The sequence below is a fragment of the Phoenix dactylifera genome, chromosome 1 (genome assembly GCF_051530095.1).
Source record: "Phoenix dactylifera cultivar Ajwa chromosome 1, Ajwa_hap1_PhDact_Kaust_v1.1, whole genome shotgun sequence".
Taxonomy (NCBI): Eukaryota; Viridiplantae; Streptophyta; class Magnoliopsida; order Arecales; family Arecaceae; genus Phoenix; species Phoenix dactylifera.
This window is the reverse complement of record NC_143190.1, coordinates 37,616,286-37,635,882: the sequence shown is the minus strand read 5'-3', so window position 1 is coordinate 37,635,882 and position 19,597 is coordinate 37,616,286. Positions and strand designations below refer to the sequence as shown.

At 46.1% G+C, this 19,597-nt stretch overlaps 2 protein-coding genes across 9 annotated transcripts in view; one reads left to right on the top strand and one right to left on the bottom strand.

Annotated features, from left to right (window-relative positions):
- The window catches only part of TDP1 (tyrosyl-DNA phosphodiesterase-like protein), a 58,773-nt gene extending 54,961 nt beyond the window's left edge, over window positions 1–3,812 (top strand). For 3 of the 8 annotated variants that reach the window (XM_088724091.2, XM_088724079.2, XM_039125921.3), the window contains 4 exons: window positions 2,607–2,687; window positions 2,794–2,944; window positions 3,055–3,264; window positions 3,392–3,812. In XM_088724091.2, coding sequence (XP_088580217.2) covers window positions 2,607–2,687; window positions 2,794–2,944; window positions 3,055–3,152 — 330 coding nt within the window. In that variant the 3' untranslated portion in view covers window positions 3,153–3,264; window positions 3,392–3,812. The remainder of the gene's footprint in view (window positions 1–2,606; window positions 2,688–2,793; window positions 2,945–3,054; window positions 3,265–3,391) is intronic. The other 5 variants (XM_039125922.3, XM_039125920.3, XM_089930796.1 and 2 more) reach the window with 3 other exon arrangements.
- A 10,010-nt stretch (window positions 3,813–13,822) lies between these two features.
- On the bottom strand, window positions 13,823–14,857 carry LOC149768617 (uncharacterized). Its single transcript, XM_089930947.1, has one exon. The coding sequence runs from the start codon at window positions 14,855–14,857 to the stop codon at window positions 13,823–13,825; it is 1,035 nt and encodes a 344-aa protein (XP_089787073.1).
- Between the last annotated feature and the right edge of the window lie 4,740 nt (window positions 14,858–19,597).

Here is a 19,597-nt window from a genome sequence, read left to right as displayed (position 1 = left end):
TAAATACTTAGAGGAAAAGTAATTTTTTTTTAACAAGTGTCTGGTTACCCTATATCTCAAATCTTGTCGACACTACCACTAGGATATTTACATTGTCATTAGACCAAAAATTAAGTATAAACTTTGCAAATTATCTCCTGAATATCTTTTTGAGGGACATTCCATTTTAGTGGAAAACTCCATTTTTTAGGTTTCCAAAAGTGTTGCCACTTCTAGATACTTGGACGGCAGGATAGGACATGGCAATGTTGGATATTTCACTTTGATGTGTTCTGCTAAAATTAGCCGGAAAGTGCATACACTTGGTTACCTTTTTATTGGAGTGTCATTCAAGGGTTTCTTAGTTTCAAGTGTTTTATACGCTAATCGAAGAGTCATTATGTTTTCAATATAAAGTTATCATGGTTATTTAACAAGTTAAGTAATTCCATACATTGTAAGTGATGTTAAATGTGCTGTGAATTTTAGATTACTCACATTGTCATGATTGGTCTACTGTCTTGGACAACATTTCTCTCCTCTCCTTTCTAATCTCTCTTTTGGATAAGTATCAAAAAAATGGTGTATAGGTAGGTGACCATGCATGCACGCCTATATGTATGTATGTATGTTTGTATGCACCAGGTCCATGTGCCTAGATTTTTAGGGACTGCTGTGTCTGACATGTGAGTACACTTAAAACACTGCACACGGGTGGCATTGGTTTTTGTAAAATTTTTGAGTAAGTGGTCTCAATGGCTTAGGGGTATATTGGTCTAGTAGTTGGGGTTAAAGGGGACACCTGCTCATCTTTCTCATCTTTCTCATCTTTCTCTCGCATTGAACACTTGCTCCTTTGCCATATCTATATTATTCTCCACGCCTAGCTCCCTCATCACCATTACGTTCCTCTCGGCGATGCCTGCTCAACAATGTCTAGGGTGCCCTCTCCAAGTTCTTTCACCTTCAAGTCTGATGCACTGCTCGTAGGGGGACAGGGGGCCAAATTGTTTGGTCGAGCTGTCATGGTTAGCGGCCAGGAAGCATGGACACGGATATAGAGTATGGATGCACCAATGCATCCATCTTTCATACATTAAACATCAACTTCCACTAATTCATCATCATTCAAATCCATAGGCCCCAATCCATATTCTATACTTTAGTATCAACATCACAAACTCCTAAATCAACCATTCATCATTAAAAAATTTAACTTTTATAGGAAAAGGAGAAAGAAAAAACATCTCCCTCATTCTTGAAAGTTTCTCGAGGGTATCTGGAGTATAATTGGAAAGTATCCATTTGATTTTGAAAAATAAGATACTTAACATAAGTATCGAGCATGTATCCTAGAAGTATTGCATGAGTATTGGTATCCGGTATGTATCTGATATAGACAAGGCATGCGATCTAAATTGTCTATGCTTCTTGGGATGGTGGTGATGGTAGGGTTGCAAGTTTGGATTGTGATGGCACCGAAGGAAGAGGGAGGAGGGCACATTTGCTGATGGATTGGAGGAGAGAGGGAGGGGGGAGCTGATGGGGGCACTGGGGGAGAGACTGTTGTTGGGGATTGCTCTTGGAGGAGAGGAGTGGAGTTGGAGGTGAGAACAGAGGAGCAAACAAAGGTGTGCTGGAGGTTGGAGGGGTTGGGGCCATTAGACGGGCAGGGAGGTGTTCCATGAGATGGTAGAGGACCATGCTGAGGTGCTCTGGTTCTTATATCGGTGCATACACTTTGTCCCATTGTCTGTAGTGAAAAATCAAAGAATCTGGTTTTGTAGCAGATGAAGAGTGAGCTCCTAAAGGTTTCCAATCAACAATCTTTCGTAGTTACTAGATGTATGTGTTATCTAGATCACTCTGTTCTGATTGGAGTTCAGTGAGCAAACAAGAATATTAAGATTATTAGTTGCTTGAAGAGGATTTGCATGATTTTTTACGAAGTTGACAAAGGATTTTTGCTACTACCTCTATTTTGGATATCTCTATGAATTTGTAAAGGCTCTTGCAACTGATTGTCCTGCAACAGCAAGGCCGATCTGGTTCGATGTTTCGAAAGCACGGAGTGAGTCTATATTTTTTCCAATTTCTATGCATGGAGATAGTATGACTAAGAAAAATGCTTGTTTCCATAAATCCAGGAAAAAATAGAAATAGAATTTCCATTTTATATTTTTAAATTTAAACAGGAAATGTGACAGATATACCAAGCACAGGCTGTTTTTTGACAAATATAAGGAATACTATTCTTATTTTGAGAAAAAATATTGGATGCATAAGATTCTTGTTAAATAACGTAATTATAATTCAAAATTTTATATAATCTAATTTTCTAAATTATGCTATTCATATATTTTATTTATTTTAAATAATTTTATATTTTATTGTTTTAATAATTCCTACTGTTATCCACACAAAAAAAAGCTTCATACGCATTGGGTTCTGTCTGTTCTGTTTTGTCATGAAAATAAGAAACTATAGATGAACTTTATGTGTTTTCAAATTCAATGTTACACAAGCTGGTGTTTTTTCCTCCCTTCAAATAAGAAAAAACACTTTTCCTGCTTCATCTTTACCATCTAATTCTGTATTAAAGATCATATTTATCTCAATCTTTGCAGTTGGGGGTTCTGTTCTTGCCATCCACCATTCAGGACCGTGGTTCTGAATTCTCATGCACGGAGAACCTGATCTTAAATCAGGTATTGCCAACAGAGCTGGTGTGCCATGCTTCCAGCTTACTCTGGAAATGTTGTCATGCTCCTTTGTTAACTCTCTGTGAACACCACCATTTTCTTGTTCATTCAGGGAGAATGCAAGTCATTTAGTGACACTGAGGTGTGCAAAACAAAGCTGGTGACTCTCTGCCGGAAAGGAAATAATGGAATAGACTCGTCTTCAGAGGTGATCCGACTGCCTGTGCCATATCAGCTCCCGCCGCAACCATACACCTCTGAAGGTTGGGCAATGACAAGCAGCAGCTAATCTCTGCTTTTTAGTTTTACGTAGCTATATTTCTGTGGTACAGAAAAGTAAGTTTTCGTTGTGTTTACTGTTGCATCTATCCAGATATCCCCTGGTCCTGGGATAGGCAATATTTTGAGAAAGATGTGTATGGTCAAGTTTGGCCACATCATGTTGAGCTGTATGCAAATGAAGATGCTTGACCCCTGCATTTTTTTTCCCGCTAAAGATGCACATTTATGATCGTAGTCTTGGTTCATGTGGAAATGACAAGCAGGTTCAGAAGCTAACCTTCTTTTGTAGTAAAATGAGCAGGTCATAAGTTAAACTTGAATTGGTTTTATTTTTGACAATATATTGTTGCAAGTCTCTGTTTACTGAAATAAGTTTTTTTATTAAATTCAGATGCTCATCTTTCCCCCGTTTTCTTTTGTTACGCTAGGGAGGAATGATACCAAAGGACAACTCTCCTACCCCAATTCCTAGGAGTCATGAATGCGGAGCAAGTGATGGTAACACTTCTTCAGCTTCAGCCATCGAAGGCAGTTATCAGCTAGCTGTATGACTCAGGATTTGTAGGTTGGGATGGTAAACAAATTTGTTTTCTCGTCATACCATATTCATAGAACTGGGTGATGAAACGACATGTAACAACTATGAAGCATTCATCGGTAGCTCACTATGAAGTCTCTTGATAAATAATGATGGTGTGCATAGAGCGTCAGGGTCCCATATTGCTTCTTGATCACCTTTTAAGGTTTTGCAAAGCTGTCGGAGACCTTATCAACGAAGTATTGCACTAAAAAGTGGCTGTACGGCAAAATGCTTGTTTTTTGTTTTGCAAGTTTTAATTTTTCAGAGAACATGCTGCCTCAGGAGTCTTGTGTTGGCTTCAAAAAGTTCGGTTAATCGTGTGAATCATAGTGGTTGAGAGAGGGGGGGTTCTTGGCATGCTTTGCACGCTTAAAGCTGCCTCCATTCGGAGTAATGAGAGATTAAGATATGTTTTCTCCGTTATCTGTTAAGTTTTTGCCCGGTCATGGTTCAAAACCAGATACAATTAGCATAAATTAAGATCTCTATCATGTTCAGAGGACATAAAGCTGATCTGATGGGCTGAACCTTTCTATGACTCTGGGCCAACTGGGATGCTATAAGCCATGAAGGATTCTTCTGTCGGAAGAAAAAAAAAAAAAAAAACTATATTGGTTTCTTACAATCCGTATCAAGCTCTTGTTGCAGTGGATGATTGACTTAGACGTAAATAACTTTGTTATGGTAGAAACCACGATATAAATTAAAGAACATACTGTGATTTATCGTTAAAAAATTATTATATTAATGGAGAAAGTTCTTCTGTTAGTTTACAAAGAAAAAGAAGGGGCTTCCATTTTGAAAGATCACAAGAGATTGCAATTATGAAAGTGTACATACTTTGCACATTGCAGCTCGCATGAGCCAAATGTTGCAATGAAATGAAAAATCTATGGTTGATTTCACATTAATGGAAAAAAGATGGGGAATTTAGAGGATACTGGAGTTGTTTTTTTTTTTGTTTTTTTTTTGGTACATCGGCTATTTATGCTAATCTTGCATGAGTATTGCCAACACTATCAAAAGAAAAAAGACTTCAATGGTAAAGAAACATCCAACTCCCGTGTCCAGAGAATCTCTCTAATGTGCTGGGCGGCGTAGGTGGTGATCTAGTTAGCTGTCCTGTTTACCTTCCGGTACAAATGGATGGCCTGAAAGGTATACACTCTCTCACCAACCATCAGATGACGCCAAGGAGCGGGTGCTCTTCTCTCCTCCGCTCTCTCTGTAGAATCCACTGCACCACAACCGCCGAGTCTCCCTCCAGAATGATGTGTCTCGCCCCTAGCACCCGTCTCGCATAAGAGATATCCTACCTGCACCCCTAATACTGAAACCTTGAAGGAGCGATGCCCCCTAGCAGCAACCAATCTGGATGCCTGATTTCTGATCACGAATGCAGCTCCAGTTCCACCACCACTATCAGGCAAGCTACCATCAAAGTTCACCTTGAATTGGCCAAGGGAGGAGGGCTCCCATGAAACAAGGGATAAACTTGGGTGCTGTAGCAATAGAGTGGGGGTCCCAGATTTTTCTAGCCAACCCGGATGAAGTCGCCACTATAACCTCTGTGACTTCAATAGCCTGACATATAGCTCTTTCCACAATAGACCTCAGGGGGTACCCTCCCGTTCTCGAAGAGCCTATCATTTCTATCCAGTCAGATATGATATACCAAATAGGCACAGGCAATACCCCATTCAGCAGTACCTATTGACCGCATGGCTATCCTCATATGCCGTAACAGGTCCTCAACTGACTCAAGTGACCTCGGTAGTAGCGAAATCGAGGCCCTTCTCTATATTTGCACAGGCCGAGGGCAGAACAGTAGTACATGACAGGCGGTCTCCACCTCATCAGGGCAATTCACACACATCGAGGGAATCCTAACCCCCTCCTGGCCAGCATGCTTCTGGTTGGTAGACATTTTCAGGCCACCTTCCAGATGAACAAGGCCACCCGGGGGTGGACCTGCATCCTCTAAATCCATCCTGCGTCAATCCGTCTGGCCCTCCTTGTGGCCGCCCAAATCAATCTATTCGTCAAATCACCAAGAGGGATTGGGATGGATGGGATTCGCTCCACCAACTGCTCTCCGAATGCCTCCCTGATCCGCACCTCATCCCATCGACCCTCTTCTGGTATAAACAGGTCATACACCCTGGAACCGACTAGCCTAGCCGCGTCCACCGTCATCGGCATCCGACTAAGAAGTAGCTCTATCAACCATCTATCCTCCAAAATGTCAATAAACTGTCCATCTTCGATAGCCCACTTGATCGCATCAAACACAATCGAGGCATGTGAGCAGATCTCCCGCCATAAGAAGCAACATTGGCATCCCACCTGAAAACTCGCCGTCATCGTGTGCACTCTATACTTGGCTCACATCAGGGCACTCCAAAGATCATCCTGCTCCAAAATAAGCCTTGCAGCATGCCGCATAGCTAAAACCTCCCGCCTCGCCACTAGTGACTGGATCCCCAATCCTCCCTGCCTGGGGGCCTGGCATAGCACCTCCCAAGCCACCAAATGGACTCTTTTATGGCCCTCTCGCCTGCCCCATATAAAGTTTCTGAATAACTGCTCAAGTGTCTGTAGTAATGATAGTGGTACCGGGGTTTTTGCTAGCAGGTACACCAGTATTGAACTCAAAACCGACTGCACCCAAGGTGACCCTGCCCATCATGGAGAGAGCACCCGCCTGCCAACTCTCCACCCTATGTCTGATACTCACCTAAATATCGGAACACTCCATCCAACGGAGGCGACGCCCTGTGATAGGGATCCTTAGGTACCTCATCGGGCCCTCCTGCATATCAACCTCCAAAATTTCTTTAATGGAGGCCTTCACCTGCGACTTGGTCTTTGAACTGAAGCAGATAGCCGATTTAGCTATTTTAATACACTGACCCAATGCGGCATAATAATCCTCCAAAATGCCTCGTATCACCCTTGCCGCCTGGCTCATCGCATGGACCAACAGTTATAGTCATCAGCAAATAAGAGGTGCAATTCTGAATAGATGTCAGCACCGGTCGATATGCCTCTAGATCCTGTGACTCCGTAGCCCGCCGAAGAGCTCTAGATAATGCATTCAAACATAGGATGAACAAAAAGGGACAGCGGGCAACCCTGATGGAGACCAATCAAGGACTCGAAGAACTATGTGGGCGAGTCGTTCACTAGGATGGCGAAAGACGGATTGCCCACACAGCCCAGAATCCATCCAATCCACTCCTCGTGAAAGCCAATACTCTGAAGCAAACTCCTCAGGAACTCCCAACTCATCCTATCATAGGCTTGCTCCATGTCTAGTTTGATACTCATCAGGATCCTTCGACATGGGGCTCTCAGTAGATCAGACATGAACTCACGGACAATAAGAACATTGTTTGAGATTCCTACAAAAGCCCCCACTCTAGGCTGATCAATCCGATAGTAAGCCCCTCAACCTATCGGCCATCGCCTTCGCTATCACCTTATATAAGGTAGTACAAAGATTGATCGGTCAGTAATGTGCTGGCTCTGTGGCATCCTGCCTTTTTGGAATCAAAACGATGAAGGTTCTCTTTCAATCTGCTGGTAGAGCTGCCAAACTGAAAAACTGTTGTATGGTCTCTACCACATCCTGTCTAATCAACACCCAGTATCTTCTAAAGAATAAAGGTGGAAAACCATCTGGACCTGAGGCTTTGTTCTCTCCCAATGACCACAGCTGCCCGAATCTCCTTCATGAACACCGGCCTAATCAGCGCTACATTCTCCTCCTCAGTGACCCTAGCAGTCGACGTCGGCATGGGGATGGGCCCTTGCTGTCCACCTGCTTTGTCCATCTGGACCTGAAGAACTGCATCAGTACTCTCCTGATCTTGTCCGAGTCCTCAGTCATCTGGCCATCGGGACCCCTAATGCTCCTGATTCGGCTTATCTGTCTTCTAATGATAGTCGACTGGTGGAAAAATATGGTGTTGCGGTTCCTTTCTCTAATCCACCAAATCCAAGACTTCTGCCTCCAAAATATCTCTTGCTGGTGAAGAAGTGCATCATGGGTGGATAAGTGAGATTTTAGCTCCTCTAGCTCTTCGGTCGTCAGCCCCTCTCTATATCTCCTATACCTGCAGTCTATTGATAGCCTGTTCTGCTGCTTCCACTCTCCTAAAGATATTGCTCGCCTCCTTCTTATTCTACCGGCACTATCGCCGCTTGGTTATCTCCAGCTTACGAGACATCCTGTACATAGCACTACCTTGGGTTGGCACCCGCCATGCCTCGCAGACCACCTCCCAAGACTGGGGGTAGGATAGCCAGATTTTCTCAAATCTAAAAGGACAATGATAGGGAACAGGAGAAGAACTCACCAAGATCAGGCAATTATCTAATGCAATCCAGAGCAAGTGGGTCACCCGGTAATCCGGAAAGCTCTGCATCCACCTCATCATGGTGAATACTCTATCAATGCACTTCCAGACTCTAGCTTGTTCCTGCCGGTTGTTGCACCATGTGAATCTTGGACTATCAAACCCAAGATCAATCAAGCCATTAGTCATGATGAACTCCTGAACTTTCTTCACCTCCTTTTTGTTGGTGAAGGCCTTTCCCCCAATTTTCTCTTGCGGCTCGTCAATGCAATTGAAGTCTCCGACCACCAGTAATGGATGCTCCTCTTGTGCCAGCTTGGCTACCTCTTCCTATAAAATTCTTCTCTCCCTAAAGTTTATATTGGCATACGCAACATCTAAGATCCACGGACTGCCATTGCCTTCAGTGATCACCATAACCACTTGTTGCTCTCATACATTAAAGATATCCAAATGACAGAAACTCGTCCTCCAAGCTGCAATTATCCCACCTAAAAGCCTTCAGGACTCCACTGCATAGAATCCCCAAAAATGCAGGAAGGCCCGCTTAGCACGTTGTAAATCCCTTCCGGACAGGCGCATCTCAAAGAGCATGCAAATCTCAGGATTATGAATCTGCATTAACCTTCGAAAAGCCGGAGCAAAAGAAGGCTCCCCGCCCCCCAGCAGTTCCATAGAAGAATCTTCATTGGGCTTTCTGGGTGTCATCAAGGGCCCCCTCGATAGGCCTCTGCTCCCCCTGATTGGTTGATGTCCCAAGCTCCTCCACAGCCATCTGGTGCCCCCCTTTCAAAACTTCCTTCAGAAGGTTAACAAGCCCTTTATGCTGAGTAGTGGTGTTATTCACAGCCCGGCACGGATATTGGCGCATGCGGCATGGTTACTATTACGGTGGGCAGGCTACTGTTCCCTGGGCACCATTACCCCCATTCCCTCCTGCACCGGTCTCAACCCGGCCAACCATGTCCGCCGCCGTCAGAGCCGGAGCCTGAGATTGTTCGCCGGCCGCCTTGGCCCCCGCGGTGGAGTTGTTCGGCGGTGCAATTTTGCTTTCGAACTCTCGCATCATAATATTACATATATTTGGTAGAATGTCTATCTGTTGTTTGATGCTCAACGCAAAGGCAGTAACAAAAGCAAATGCCTTTTGTGGTATCCGTTAAAATTACTTTAATAATAATAAATTTAGTCAACAGATAATTTTATAATCATTGTTCAAATAATTCTGCATTCGTGCAACGCATAAGTTTGAGCAAATGTCCTTTACCCTGCTCGGAAAGAAAAATTCACAGCAATTTAAACATTTAGAAGAGGATCGATGATTATGCCTTGCGAGCCATTTTTGGACGACAAACATATATCAAACACTAAAGAATCTAAGAAATCTCTTGGATCCACAAATACGCACATTGGCCCATGAACTCAGAAAAAAAAACTACTGTATGGATCTTCAACAATATGAGACAAGCCGGACATCTATTGGATCATTGCACTCTCATATATTGTTCAACATTAAGCTTATATTTGGAGGAAACATAAGAAGCAGAATAGGTTTTCAACATTCCCTTACAAAAAAAGTGACAAAATCTTCGAAGTAGGTGAGCCAATTGGGATTTCCAGCGGATGTGAAGAAAAGATAGATAATGGACCCGTCAAGGACTTCATAGTCAGCTAGGGCACGTTGATCATCCTTCATCAGACGTCCATTGCTGAGCATCAAAATTAGCCTGTTCTCCTGGAAGCTCTCCTTCCTTGCGATAGCTTTCTTAAGGCTTCCAACCGTTGCATCCTCCTCAATCTCCACATAGAAGAACCTCCCTGTTAGAATCTCCACTCCTACTCTCATTTTTGTTCTCTCTCACACAGCTTCAACTGCATCAGAAAGCGCATAAAAATGCGAGCATGTTTGTCTATACGGTGTCTATCACAAATTTGGCCTTCAGAAAACTTAGTTGAGATGCTCCCAATACAATGCGAACGGTCAAGATTGAAGGGTAAATACGTCCTCTAAATTTTTTATTAGGCGATGCATTCGAACGTGGAATTAACAAGTGGCAGCAGAAGGCAAGTATGTGTCAATTAGATTAGTAATAATTGCGACACGCGGAAATATATATTTTTGAAATTTTAACAAGTATGGAAAATCGCCCGTTGAGATGAGATATTTTAGGAAATTAGTTAAGTAGCAGCCATTACCAAAATAGCAAATGCATTCCTTTTTGTCCAATTTTTTTCTTAGATTACGTTAATCTTATCAGCCAAAGAGAAAAGATATATTAGGAAAATAGTTAAGCGGTGGCAATTAGGAAAAATAGATAGTTTCTTTTTTCTACCTTTATATGAAATGAATCAGCTCGTATTATTAGAAAGAGAACGATTCTAAGTATCTCGCCGTGCTCTATGCCAAAGAGAACGATTCTATTTATCTCGCCGAGTTATATGCCAAAATTATCTCACCAGACAAGACGTAAATACAATTGCTGACTTGAAATCCAAATTCGTTTTCCTTTTTTTTTTATTTGCTGTGCCAAAGTTGAAGGAGCAACAATATTAGCTTAAAAACATAGTTCCTTACGAAGTAGGAGTTGGCCCAAGGTTTCATGATGCTATTATACTTGCAAAAGTGGATCCCCTCGATGGAAAGAGAAATGTTATCGAATGCCATTCAGAACTTTTCTCCTAGTTCCCGCTGAACGTGGCATTATGGGGGCAAGGGCTGGTTAAAGAATTTCCAAATAAGAGACCCATAAACGTGCTCCTCTAATTTGAGGTTAGGCCGTGACTATAATAAAATTTGCCTCACCACCAATGCGCCAAGAACTCTCCATCTTGAGACTTTTTTCTTTTTTTTTTTTTTTTTTTTTTTTTTTTTTTTTTTTGGTGAAAACGGCTACTCATTTCATATAGTTCGAATTTGAGTACAGCCCTCCAAGTCACAAGAAAGTAAAAAGTACAACTGTGGGGGGACATCTGCACGAGACGTCCACAAAAAACCACCTGAGTGCCGAGCGACAAAGGAGGCGACCCAATCTGCTGCCCGGTTCGCCTCCCTAAACACGTGCGCTGCCCGAAAGTCAGCCATCAACTGAGCCATCCTACGGGACTCTCGGATGAGGGGATGGCCATCCCCAAACCGATCCACACCCCGAATCCAATCAATCACCACCGAAGAATCACCCTCGAGGTACACCCGCACAGCCCCGTATACCTGCCTCACATAGGATATACCCTCCCAGGCTGCCTGCAGCTCTGCTCCAACCACTGTAGATCCAGGCGTGCTCCGTCCTCCTGCTGCTATCATCCTGCCAAGATGGTCCCTGATCACAAATCCGACCCCTCCAAACAAACCATCTGCCGACCTGCTGCCATCAAAGTTCACCTTGAGATAGCCAGGGGGTGGGGGTGCCCAAGAGACATAGGCAAACCGTGGCGCTGAGACAGCGTGATGAGCACCCCAGATATCCCTGACCAGCCCAGAGGTGACTACCGAAGTCGCCCCGATAACCTCCCTCGCAAGCCTCGCCGCCCGATCCACCACCATCCTCGGAGTCGCCCTCCTCCCCTCAAAAATGCCAGTGTTCCTGTCCAACCATATATGGTAGGACAGGTAGGCCACATGAATCCCCACCTCAACAGATCTAGGGCGTCGCATAGAACCTCTCAGCCACTGGATCAGATCCTGCGCTGACACCACCGAAGCCGATAACGATATCGGAGAGCGACTCCATATATCGCGAGCCCTAGGGCACTGCAGCAGGACGTGCTCCACAGTCTCCTCAATATCTGCACATACCTCACAACACTGAGAGATCCTCATGCCACGTCGAGCTAACATACTCCTGGTCGGAAGGCAGCCCCACGCCACCTTCCATATGAAAAGTGCCACTCGTGGGTGGACCCGCATCCTCCATATCCACCGCCCCTCAATCTGCCGTACTGGCTCCCTGCTGATCACTGTATGAAGGTCCCTAGCTCGCACCCGTGAACGCCCTGACGGTATCCATACTAACCTATCCGCCTCCCCCCCCCCTCGGGGTCGCTCGGGCTAGGACCAGCTCTGCCAACTGCTCCCCAAACACCTCCCGCACCAGCTCCTCCCTCCATCGTCCTCCCTCAGCATCCAATAGGTCACTGACCCTCCACCCAACTACTCTCGTCGAGTCCACCATGGTCGGCATACGACTAAGCGGTACCTCGGTCACCCATCTATCCTCCATCACATCAATAGACTGACCGTCACCAATAGCCCATCCAATCTCCGGAAGCACCACCGGAGCTCTAGCACACATCTCCCTCCACACCGGGGAGTGACGACGTCCCATATGCACACCCGATACCATAGCACCGTACTTAGCCCTCAACAGCGAGGACCATAGACACTCCGGCTCAAGCATAAATCTGGCCACATGTCTGGCTACTAACACCTCCCGCCTCACTGCCAAGTCTAGAACCCCCAGCCCACCACAGCTAGTAGGCTGGCACACCACCTCCCATGCCAACAAATGAACACCACCTCGGCCACTACTCCTCCCCCATATAAAGTCCCTAAACAACCGCTCCAGGGAACGAAGGAATCTCACCGGAACAATGGCATTGGAAAGCAGATAGATAGGAACCGAAGCAAGGACCGAACGCACCAAGGTGATCCTCCCAGCCATAGATAGTGTGTGCATCCGCCAACCCGCTAATCTGCGTCTAATACAAAGCTCACTAGGCAAGCAATCCCCACTCCGCAACCGCCGCCCAGATAATGGGATGCCCAAGTATATCATCGTGCCCACCTGCTCACCCACCCCCAGAGTCTCCAATATCAAATGCTTCATCGCCACTCTAGTCTTTGGGCTGAAAATGATGGCTGACTTGGACAAGTTGACCCTCTGACCTGATACTGCACAGTAGACCTGAAGAATCTGACCTATAACCCGGGCCGCCTGTCGCGTCGCCCTGGCAAGGAGCAAACAATCATCGGCGAATAGCAAATGAGATATCGCAGGGGCCCCAATCGCCGGTCTGTAAGCCTCCAACTCCTGAGTATCCACTGCCTGGCGTAGGGATCTAGACAAGGCGTCAACACATATAATAAACAGTAGCGGGGATAGGGGGCATCCCTGTCGCAGCCCACCAGATGACACAAAGAACCGTGATGGCGTCCCATTCACCAGAATGGCAAAGGAGGGGGACCGAATGCAACCCATCACCCATCTAATCCACGTCTCATGAAAGCCAAACCCCTGCAAGGACTGCTGCACGAAATCCCAACTCATCCTGTCATAGGCCCGCTCCATATCAAGCTTGATCCCCATCAAGCTCCCCCTAACCGGGGCCCTGCCAAGGTCATACATAAACTCCTGGGCAATAAGCACATTGTCAGAAATGCTCCGCCCCTCCAGGAAGGCCCCCTGCTCTGGACCAATGAGTCTAGGGAGGACAACTCTCAATCTAGCAGCAATGATCTTCGCCGTAGCTTTGTACAAGGTCGTACAAAGGCTAATCGGGCGATAATGACTCGGCTCCGAAGCATCCTGCCGCTTCGGAACCAAGGTAATAAAGGTCCTCTGCCAGTCTGCCGCCATCACTGCCGTCTCGAAGAACTGCTGTATGGCCTCCGTCACATCTCGTCCTACAATCATCCAGTATCTCTGAAAAAACACCGGAGGAAACCCATCCGGCCCCGGGGCCTTATCCCCCTCTAGAGACCACATCGTCTCTCTGATCTCCCTCTCCGAGACCGGACTAATCAGTGCATCAGTCTCATCCTCAGATACCCCTATCGAAGGCAGTGGGATACCCACAGTGCTCTCCCCTGTAGTCTGCTCGGTCCACCTGGCCCTGAAAAAACTACCCAAGATCCTCTGAATCATATCCGGATCCTCTGACAACTGCCCATCCTCGCCCCTGATGGCTCTGATCCTATTCTGCTACCTCCTGATAACTGTCGCCTGGTGAAAGAACCTGGTATTTCTATCCCCCTCCACAATCCACTGGGCTCTCGATTTCTGTCTCCAGAAAATCTCCTGCTGTCTAAGGAGGCAGTCATGCAGTGACAAAAGTGATCTCAACTCTACCATCTCCCCCTCCGTAAGACCCCCACCCGAAGCCTCCTGCATCTGTAACCTGGTAATAGCCTCCTCTGCCTCCTCGATCCTCCTGAAAATATCTCCAACCTCCTCACGATTCCACCTCCTCAACCGTCTCCTCGTCAGCTCCAATCTCCGGGACACCCGGTACATAGCGTCACCCCTGACTGGTGTTCTCCAAGCCTCCCTCACCATCCCCCACGACCGCGGATAGCAGAGCCACATCTTCTCAAATCTGAATGGGGGTCGAACTGGAATGTGTACATCTGTGCTAACCAATAGAGGACAATGATCAGACGCTATCCTAGGTAGATGGCTCACCCGATGATCCGGATAGTGCTGAACCCATCCAACGGTCCCATATGCTCTGTCAAGACGCTCCCACACTCTAGCCCGACCCTGCTGATTATTGCACCAAGTGTACCTGGGGCCCACAAACCCCAGGTCAATCAATCCAGTCGATGTCAGAAAGTCCTGAAACTCCAAAATCTTCCTCTCATAAGTAAACGGTCTACCCCCCATCTTTTCAGAGGGATCTGTAATACAGTTAAAATCTCCTGCTACCAACATAGGATAACCCACACTAATCAGCTGAGACAACTCCTCCCACAATATCCGCCGCATCCTGAAGTCAGTACTGGCATACACCGCAGCAAATACCCAAGGCCTCCAACTGCCCTCTGAGATAACCAAAATCACCTCCTGGGAACAGACATGGAAGACGTCCACTTTACATGGCCCCTGCGCCCATGTAACTATAATACCACCAGATAGCCCTTGAGACTCCACGGAGTAGAATCCCCATGACCTCGGTACCGCTCTCCTAGCCTTCTGTAGGCTCTGTCCCGCCAACCGGGTTTCCAAGACAACACACATATCCGGATTGTGCTGCTGCACAATCCTACGAAAGGCCGGGGCGAAAGAAGGCTTCCCCGCACCTCGACAATTCCATACCAAGATCTTCATAAATCACCAACGGGCTTGTCACAACCCCCTACCCCAGGGTTGCAGTCATGGAAAACCAGCTCCTCAGAGGTCCCTCCACTAACCAAACCCACCGGATTCACCTGCTTCACAACAGCCATCAGTTGGGACACAATATGGTGGTGTTCTCCTTCCCCAACTATGTGTGCTACTTGGTGTGCCGTGCCACCACCTGCTGCAGACCCAGCCACAGATCCCGTTCCCGCCGTCGTTCCCCTACACAGCCCCTCTCCAGGTCCCCCATTCTGTCTTCTTCCTTTGGCTTCCTTACTAGAGCTTGCTGCCCCCACCTCCGGTCTCCCAGGGTCACCCTCCACACCGCTATGTCCGGGTGACAAACCATGGCCCAGAGCACCAGACTGAAGGGAAGCATACACAGAGTCAAGCACAGGACCCTTACCTCGCCTGTCGTCGTCCGAAGCCGTCCCACGCCCTTCCCGTCCGTCCGCGCGACCCGCCTCGTCGAACGCCCTAAACGGAGAGCGTCGACCAGCTGCCGAGAGATCCGCCGCTACCGAGTTAGCCCTCTTCATCTTCCTACCGGAGGCCGCCGTCATCCCACGCCGCGAGGTGTCACCGGCCCCCCTACCCTCACGCTCTGCCCGTGGGGGCCGGTTGCTCGACGCCGAGAGCGGAGGAGGAGAACTCCAGCTCCTCCGATGACCACCCGCTCCCGGCCTTCCTTCCGGACATGGCTGAAGAGAGTACATCCCATTCGTAAACCGGCCTTTAGGTCCCAGCCCTCGGCATGGGCTCCTAGACCTTTTCCTCGGACTCGGTCCCAGCCCGCCACAACCCGGGTCACCAATCAGCCCATCCATCGGACCAGACATCCGGCCCGGATCGGTCAGCCCACACTCCTCTGGGCCAATACCCCGGCCCAATGCCTCGTCGAGTCGACCCTGTAATAACCCCAAAATATTTTTTTTATATAAAAAGGGATAGAATAGTCCTTTTCAATTAATATAAGGGGTAAAATAGGAAAGAATCAAAAGATAATGGCATAGTTGTAGATGCATTGAAGTGGTAAGGGTAAAATTGGAAGGAATCAAAAGTTAATGGCATAACGGTAGATATGTTGAAGTGTTAGGGGCAAAATGAGAATTTAATAATATTAAACAAAGGGTGAATAGTGTTTTGATGTGATTTAATTAGGGGGTTTGTGTGGCTTTTGGATGGAAACCGAGAGAGAGTCACAGGGGAGTCTCAGACGGACAGAGAGGAAGAAAAAGAAGGAGAGGAAAGGAAAGGAAGAAAGGAAGAGGAAAGGAAAGGAAAGGAAGAAAGGAAGAGGAAGGAGATCCCGGTTGCACTTCTAGCTGAAGGGAAAAACGTAGATCTCCTTTCCCTCTACGCAAGGACCTCGATTTCCAAAAAGAAAAAGGTAAATATCCATCCCTATCTAGTCTTTGGATGACATTAGGCTATACAAAGGGTGGATATAGTCTAGAGGGATCGGATAAGGGTTGTAGAGGCGGTTAAAAGAGGAAGAATCAGATTTTGACAAATTTTTCCGGCACTACGGAAAAACTGTGCCGAAGTCCCAACTTCGGCGAATTATTTAGGGGGCCAAATGGCCTCCGATGATGATGCATGTTATCTCTTTGGAATCCTCTATGAGTGTAGAATGTTAGATAAAAATTTCATCAAATTTGGAGTCTGAAAAGTGGATCAAACCCGGGATGAAGTAACCGGCTGTCGGTCCGGGTTACTGTTCATCCGGGTGGAAATAAGGGATTTCATGCTATAATAGAGTATTAAGCCTAGATCAAGCTAAAAGGGACCTTGTACTCATGCAAGGGAATCCCTAGTATACATAAATGATGAGTTAATTAATAGAAAAAGAAAAAAAGAAAGAAAAGAAAAGATTTAGGGAACGGGGGAGTTGAATCAATTAAAGTTCCCTATATTATAAATGGCACGTAGATTATAGCCCTTGATACAGGACTAAATGTATTATAAATGCATGTCACAGTTGGGCAAGAAGCTAGGGAACAAGAGGAAGAAGTTCCCCACTGCCTGCTGTAGAATTTTGGAGGCGTATCAGGGCTGTGCCGGATTGACAGGTGAGTGGGAGTCATGTACTTTGCACCATGAGCATCCTTAATTCATTTTCATGAATGTCGCCAAGTGTGAATTGATTCCACTTGAGCATATTGGTTGATATTGTAGTAGATTCCTCTATAATCTTGATTCTCTATGCTTGATTATTCTGTACATGCATTTGAGGAAACATTGAGAGGAATTACGAGGGGTTGATGAGTAATCAAATTGATTCTGAATTGTGAAATGATTTCTTTTGTAAATTGATTTCATTTCCTCTATTTCAAAGATTTGTAGAGCCTTTTTAATGGTATATTGAGTTGTATTGCACTTCCTTGACCCTCACTCCTAACCCTGATGTTAGTTTATGATTGGGTCATGATCGAGTGAGTGGTAGTCTTGATCATACTCCTTTTTAGCAGAGTATTGGGAGGGTGCATTATGGCATTTATGCATGGCTTGGCAGTATCTGCAGGACACCTATAGTCGATGGGGTTGAACATCGGCCTTTGTGCACATAGTAGCCTTCTGGGTGGGCGGAGCCCAGTCCCTTCCTAGGGGGGACACGGCCCTAGGCGTAGGATCGGCCGGTCCTATGACTTATATTCTGCTTGCCGCCGGGCATAGTAAGACCCCGCGAGGTGCAGTATGGCTTTCCGCGGATGTAGAATTCCCGCGAGGTGCCGTTTAGTATGTAGATGTGAGATGGATTTCTGTTCTGGATACTGGCCAGCATTTATATGATTAGTGTGGTGTCTTATCCTGCATATGCATGTGACAGTAGGGAGTTGTTGCTGGTTCGCCTGGGGCGTAAAACCCACCTTCCGACAGCTGTTTAGCATTTACATTATCGATATGGTGTCTTATCCTGCATATGCATGTGACAGTAGGGAGTTGTTGCTGGTTCGCCTGGGGCGTAAAACCCACCTCCCGACAGCTGTCTAGTGATGATTTCAGCATATTGACACCTGATTTGTATGTTCCAGCATTATGATCTGTTGAGCATATTCATGAGTAGCATATATGTTTACTTGATTATTCCATATATGCTTCAGATGAGTTGATATTGATTGTGGTGATATTGATGATTTACTCCATATTCTCTATGTTGAGTTCATGTTCATGTTGTTATTGATCTTGAGATTTCATCTCGAGCCATGATTATATTCTGTCTCATGTGCATAGTACTCTCTACTCCACTCACTGAGTATTTATATACTCACTCCCCAGTTTAATATTTTTGATTGCAGGGCAGGTATTGTATAGAGAGGAGCAGGATTAGTGGTTGCCTGCTAGCTGTGCCGCTCCATAGTATAGTATAGTATAATGTAAATAGAGGTTTATACCTTTTGGTGTATTATAAACCTTCTATTGTATATAGTGCATAGTTACAGTCATAGATCCTGTTGTGGATATGGGTTTGACCATGGATGGAATGGGAACCAGATTTTTATACAGATGAGTTATATGCCTGAGATAATGTATTGATATATATTGTCCAGGTTCATTATGTGACGGATTATGTGATTGCTGCTCTGACAGGTAGTGTGTTGTATGTATTGAGATAATCCTGACAGGTCACTATAGGAAAAGTGATCATTTTGTGCATGTATCATGCCAAATTTTTCAAGATCTATTGATGATTGATAGGTAGTAGGGTTCTACGCGGTGGCTGGTGGCCTTATGCCTACCCGCACCCTAGGACCGTCGCGGCGGCCCGCCGGGAATGGGGCGGGGGTCGTGACAAAGCTTGGTATCAGAGCAAAGGTTAAGAAGAGTCCTGTCAGAGCAATAGGATGAGTCAGGATTAAGTATAGGATTATACTATGGAGCATAGGATTTTTCTGTATGTTATTTTATGAGTCATTTACAACTCAGTAAAATATATCATGACTCAGTGTGTAACGACCATCCTCTCTTTTTGACTTTTTTAGAGAGATATAAAGAATACCTCCAAGGAGAGGACCTGCTCGTCCTGGAAGGAGGATGGAGCCAGATATAGCATTGGATGCGGGTTCTGCACATGTCGAGCCCCAAAGAGAAAAACCTCCTCCTGCTGATAGACGGAGGGTTGATGATCAAGGAGAGGTAGGAAGTAGAGATGCATTGATGGAACAGTTACTGGTGGAGAATCAAGCTCTGAGGGAGCAGATTGCTCGGGGGAAATCTCCTGCCCCGTCAGTAGTATCCATCCCACCTCCTGTACCTGTGCCAAGAAGTTTGGCCAGGCGAGCTCTAGATGATGAGGAGATTACTGTACAAGAATTTCTGAGGCTCAGAACCCCGGAGTTTAAGGGGGAAGAAGGTGAAGATCCTCAGAGATTTCTGGAGGAGACTGAAAAGATGATACGGAGACTGCCCTGTTCTGATGCAAGAGCTATAGAACTTGTAGGGCTTACAATGAAGGAAGATGCCTGGGACTGGTACCAGAGGCATATGGAGGACAGATTGTACAGTAGGAATCCTCCAACCTGGGAAGAGTTCAGGCAAGCAGTGATGGATGAGTTCTTGTCTCCGGCTGAGAGGCAGAATCGGGCTCTTCAGTTTGAGAGGCTGAAGCAAATGCCCGGAATGAGCGTATCTGAGTAC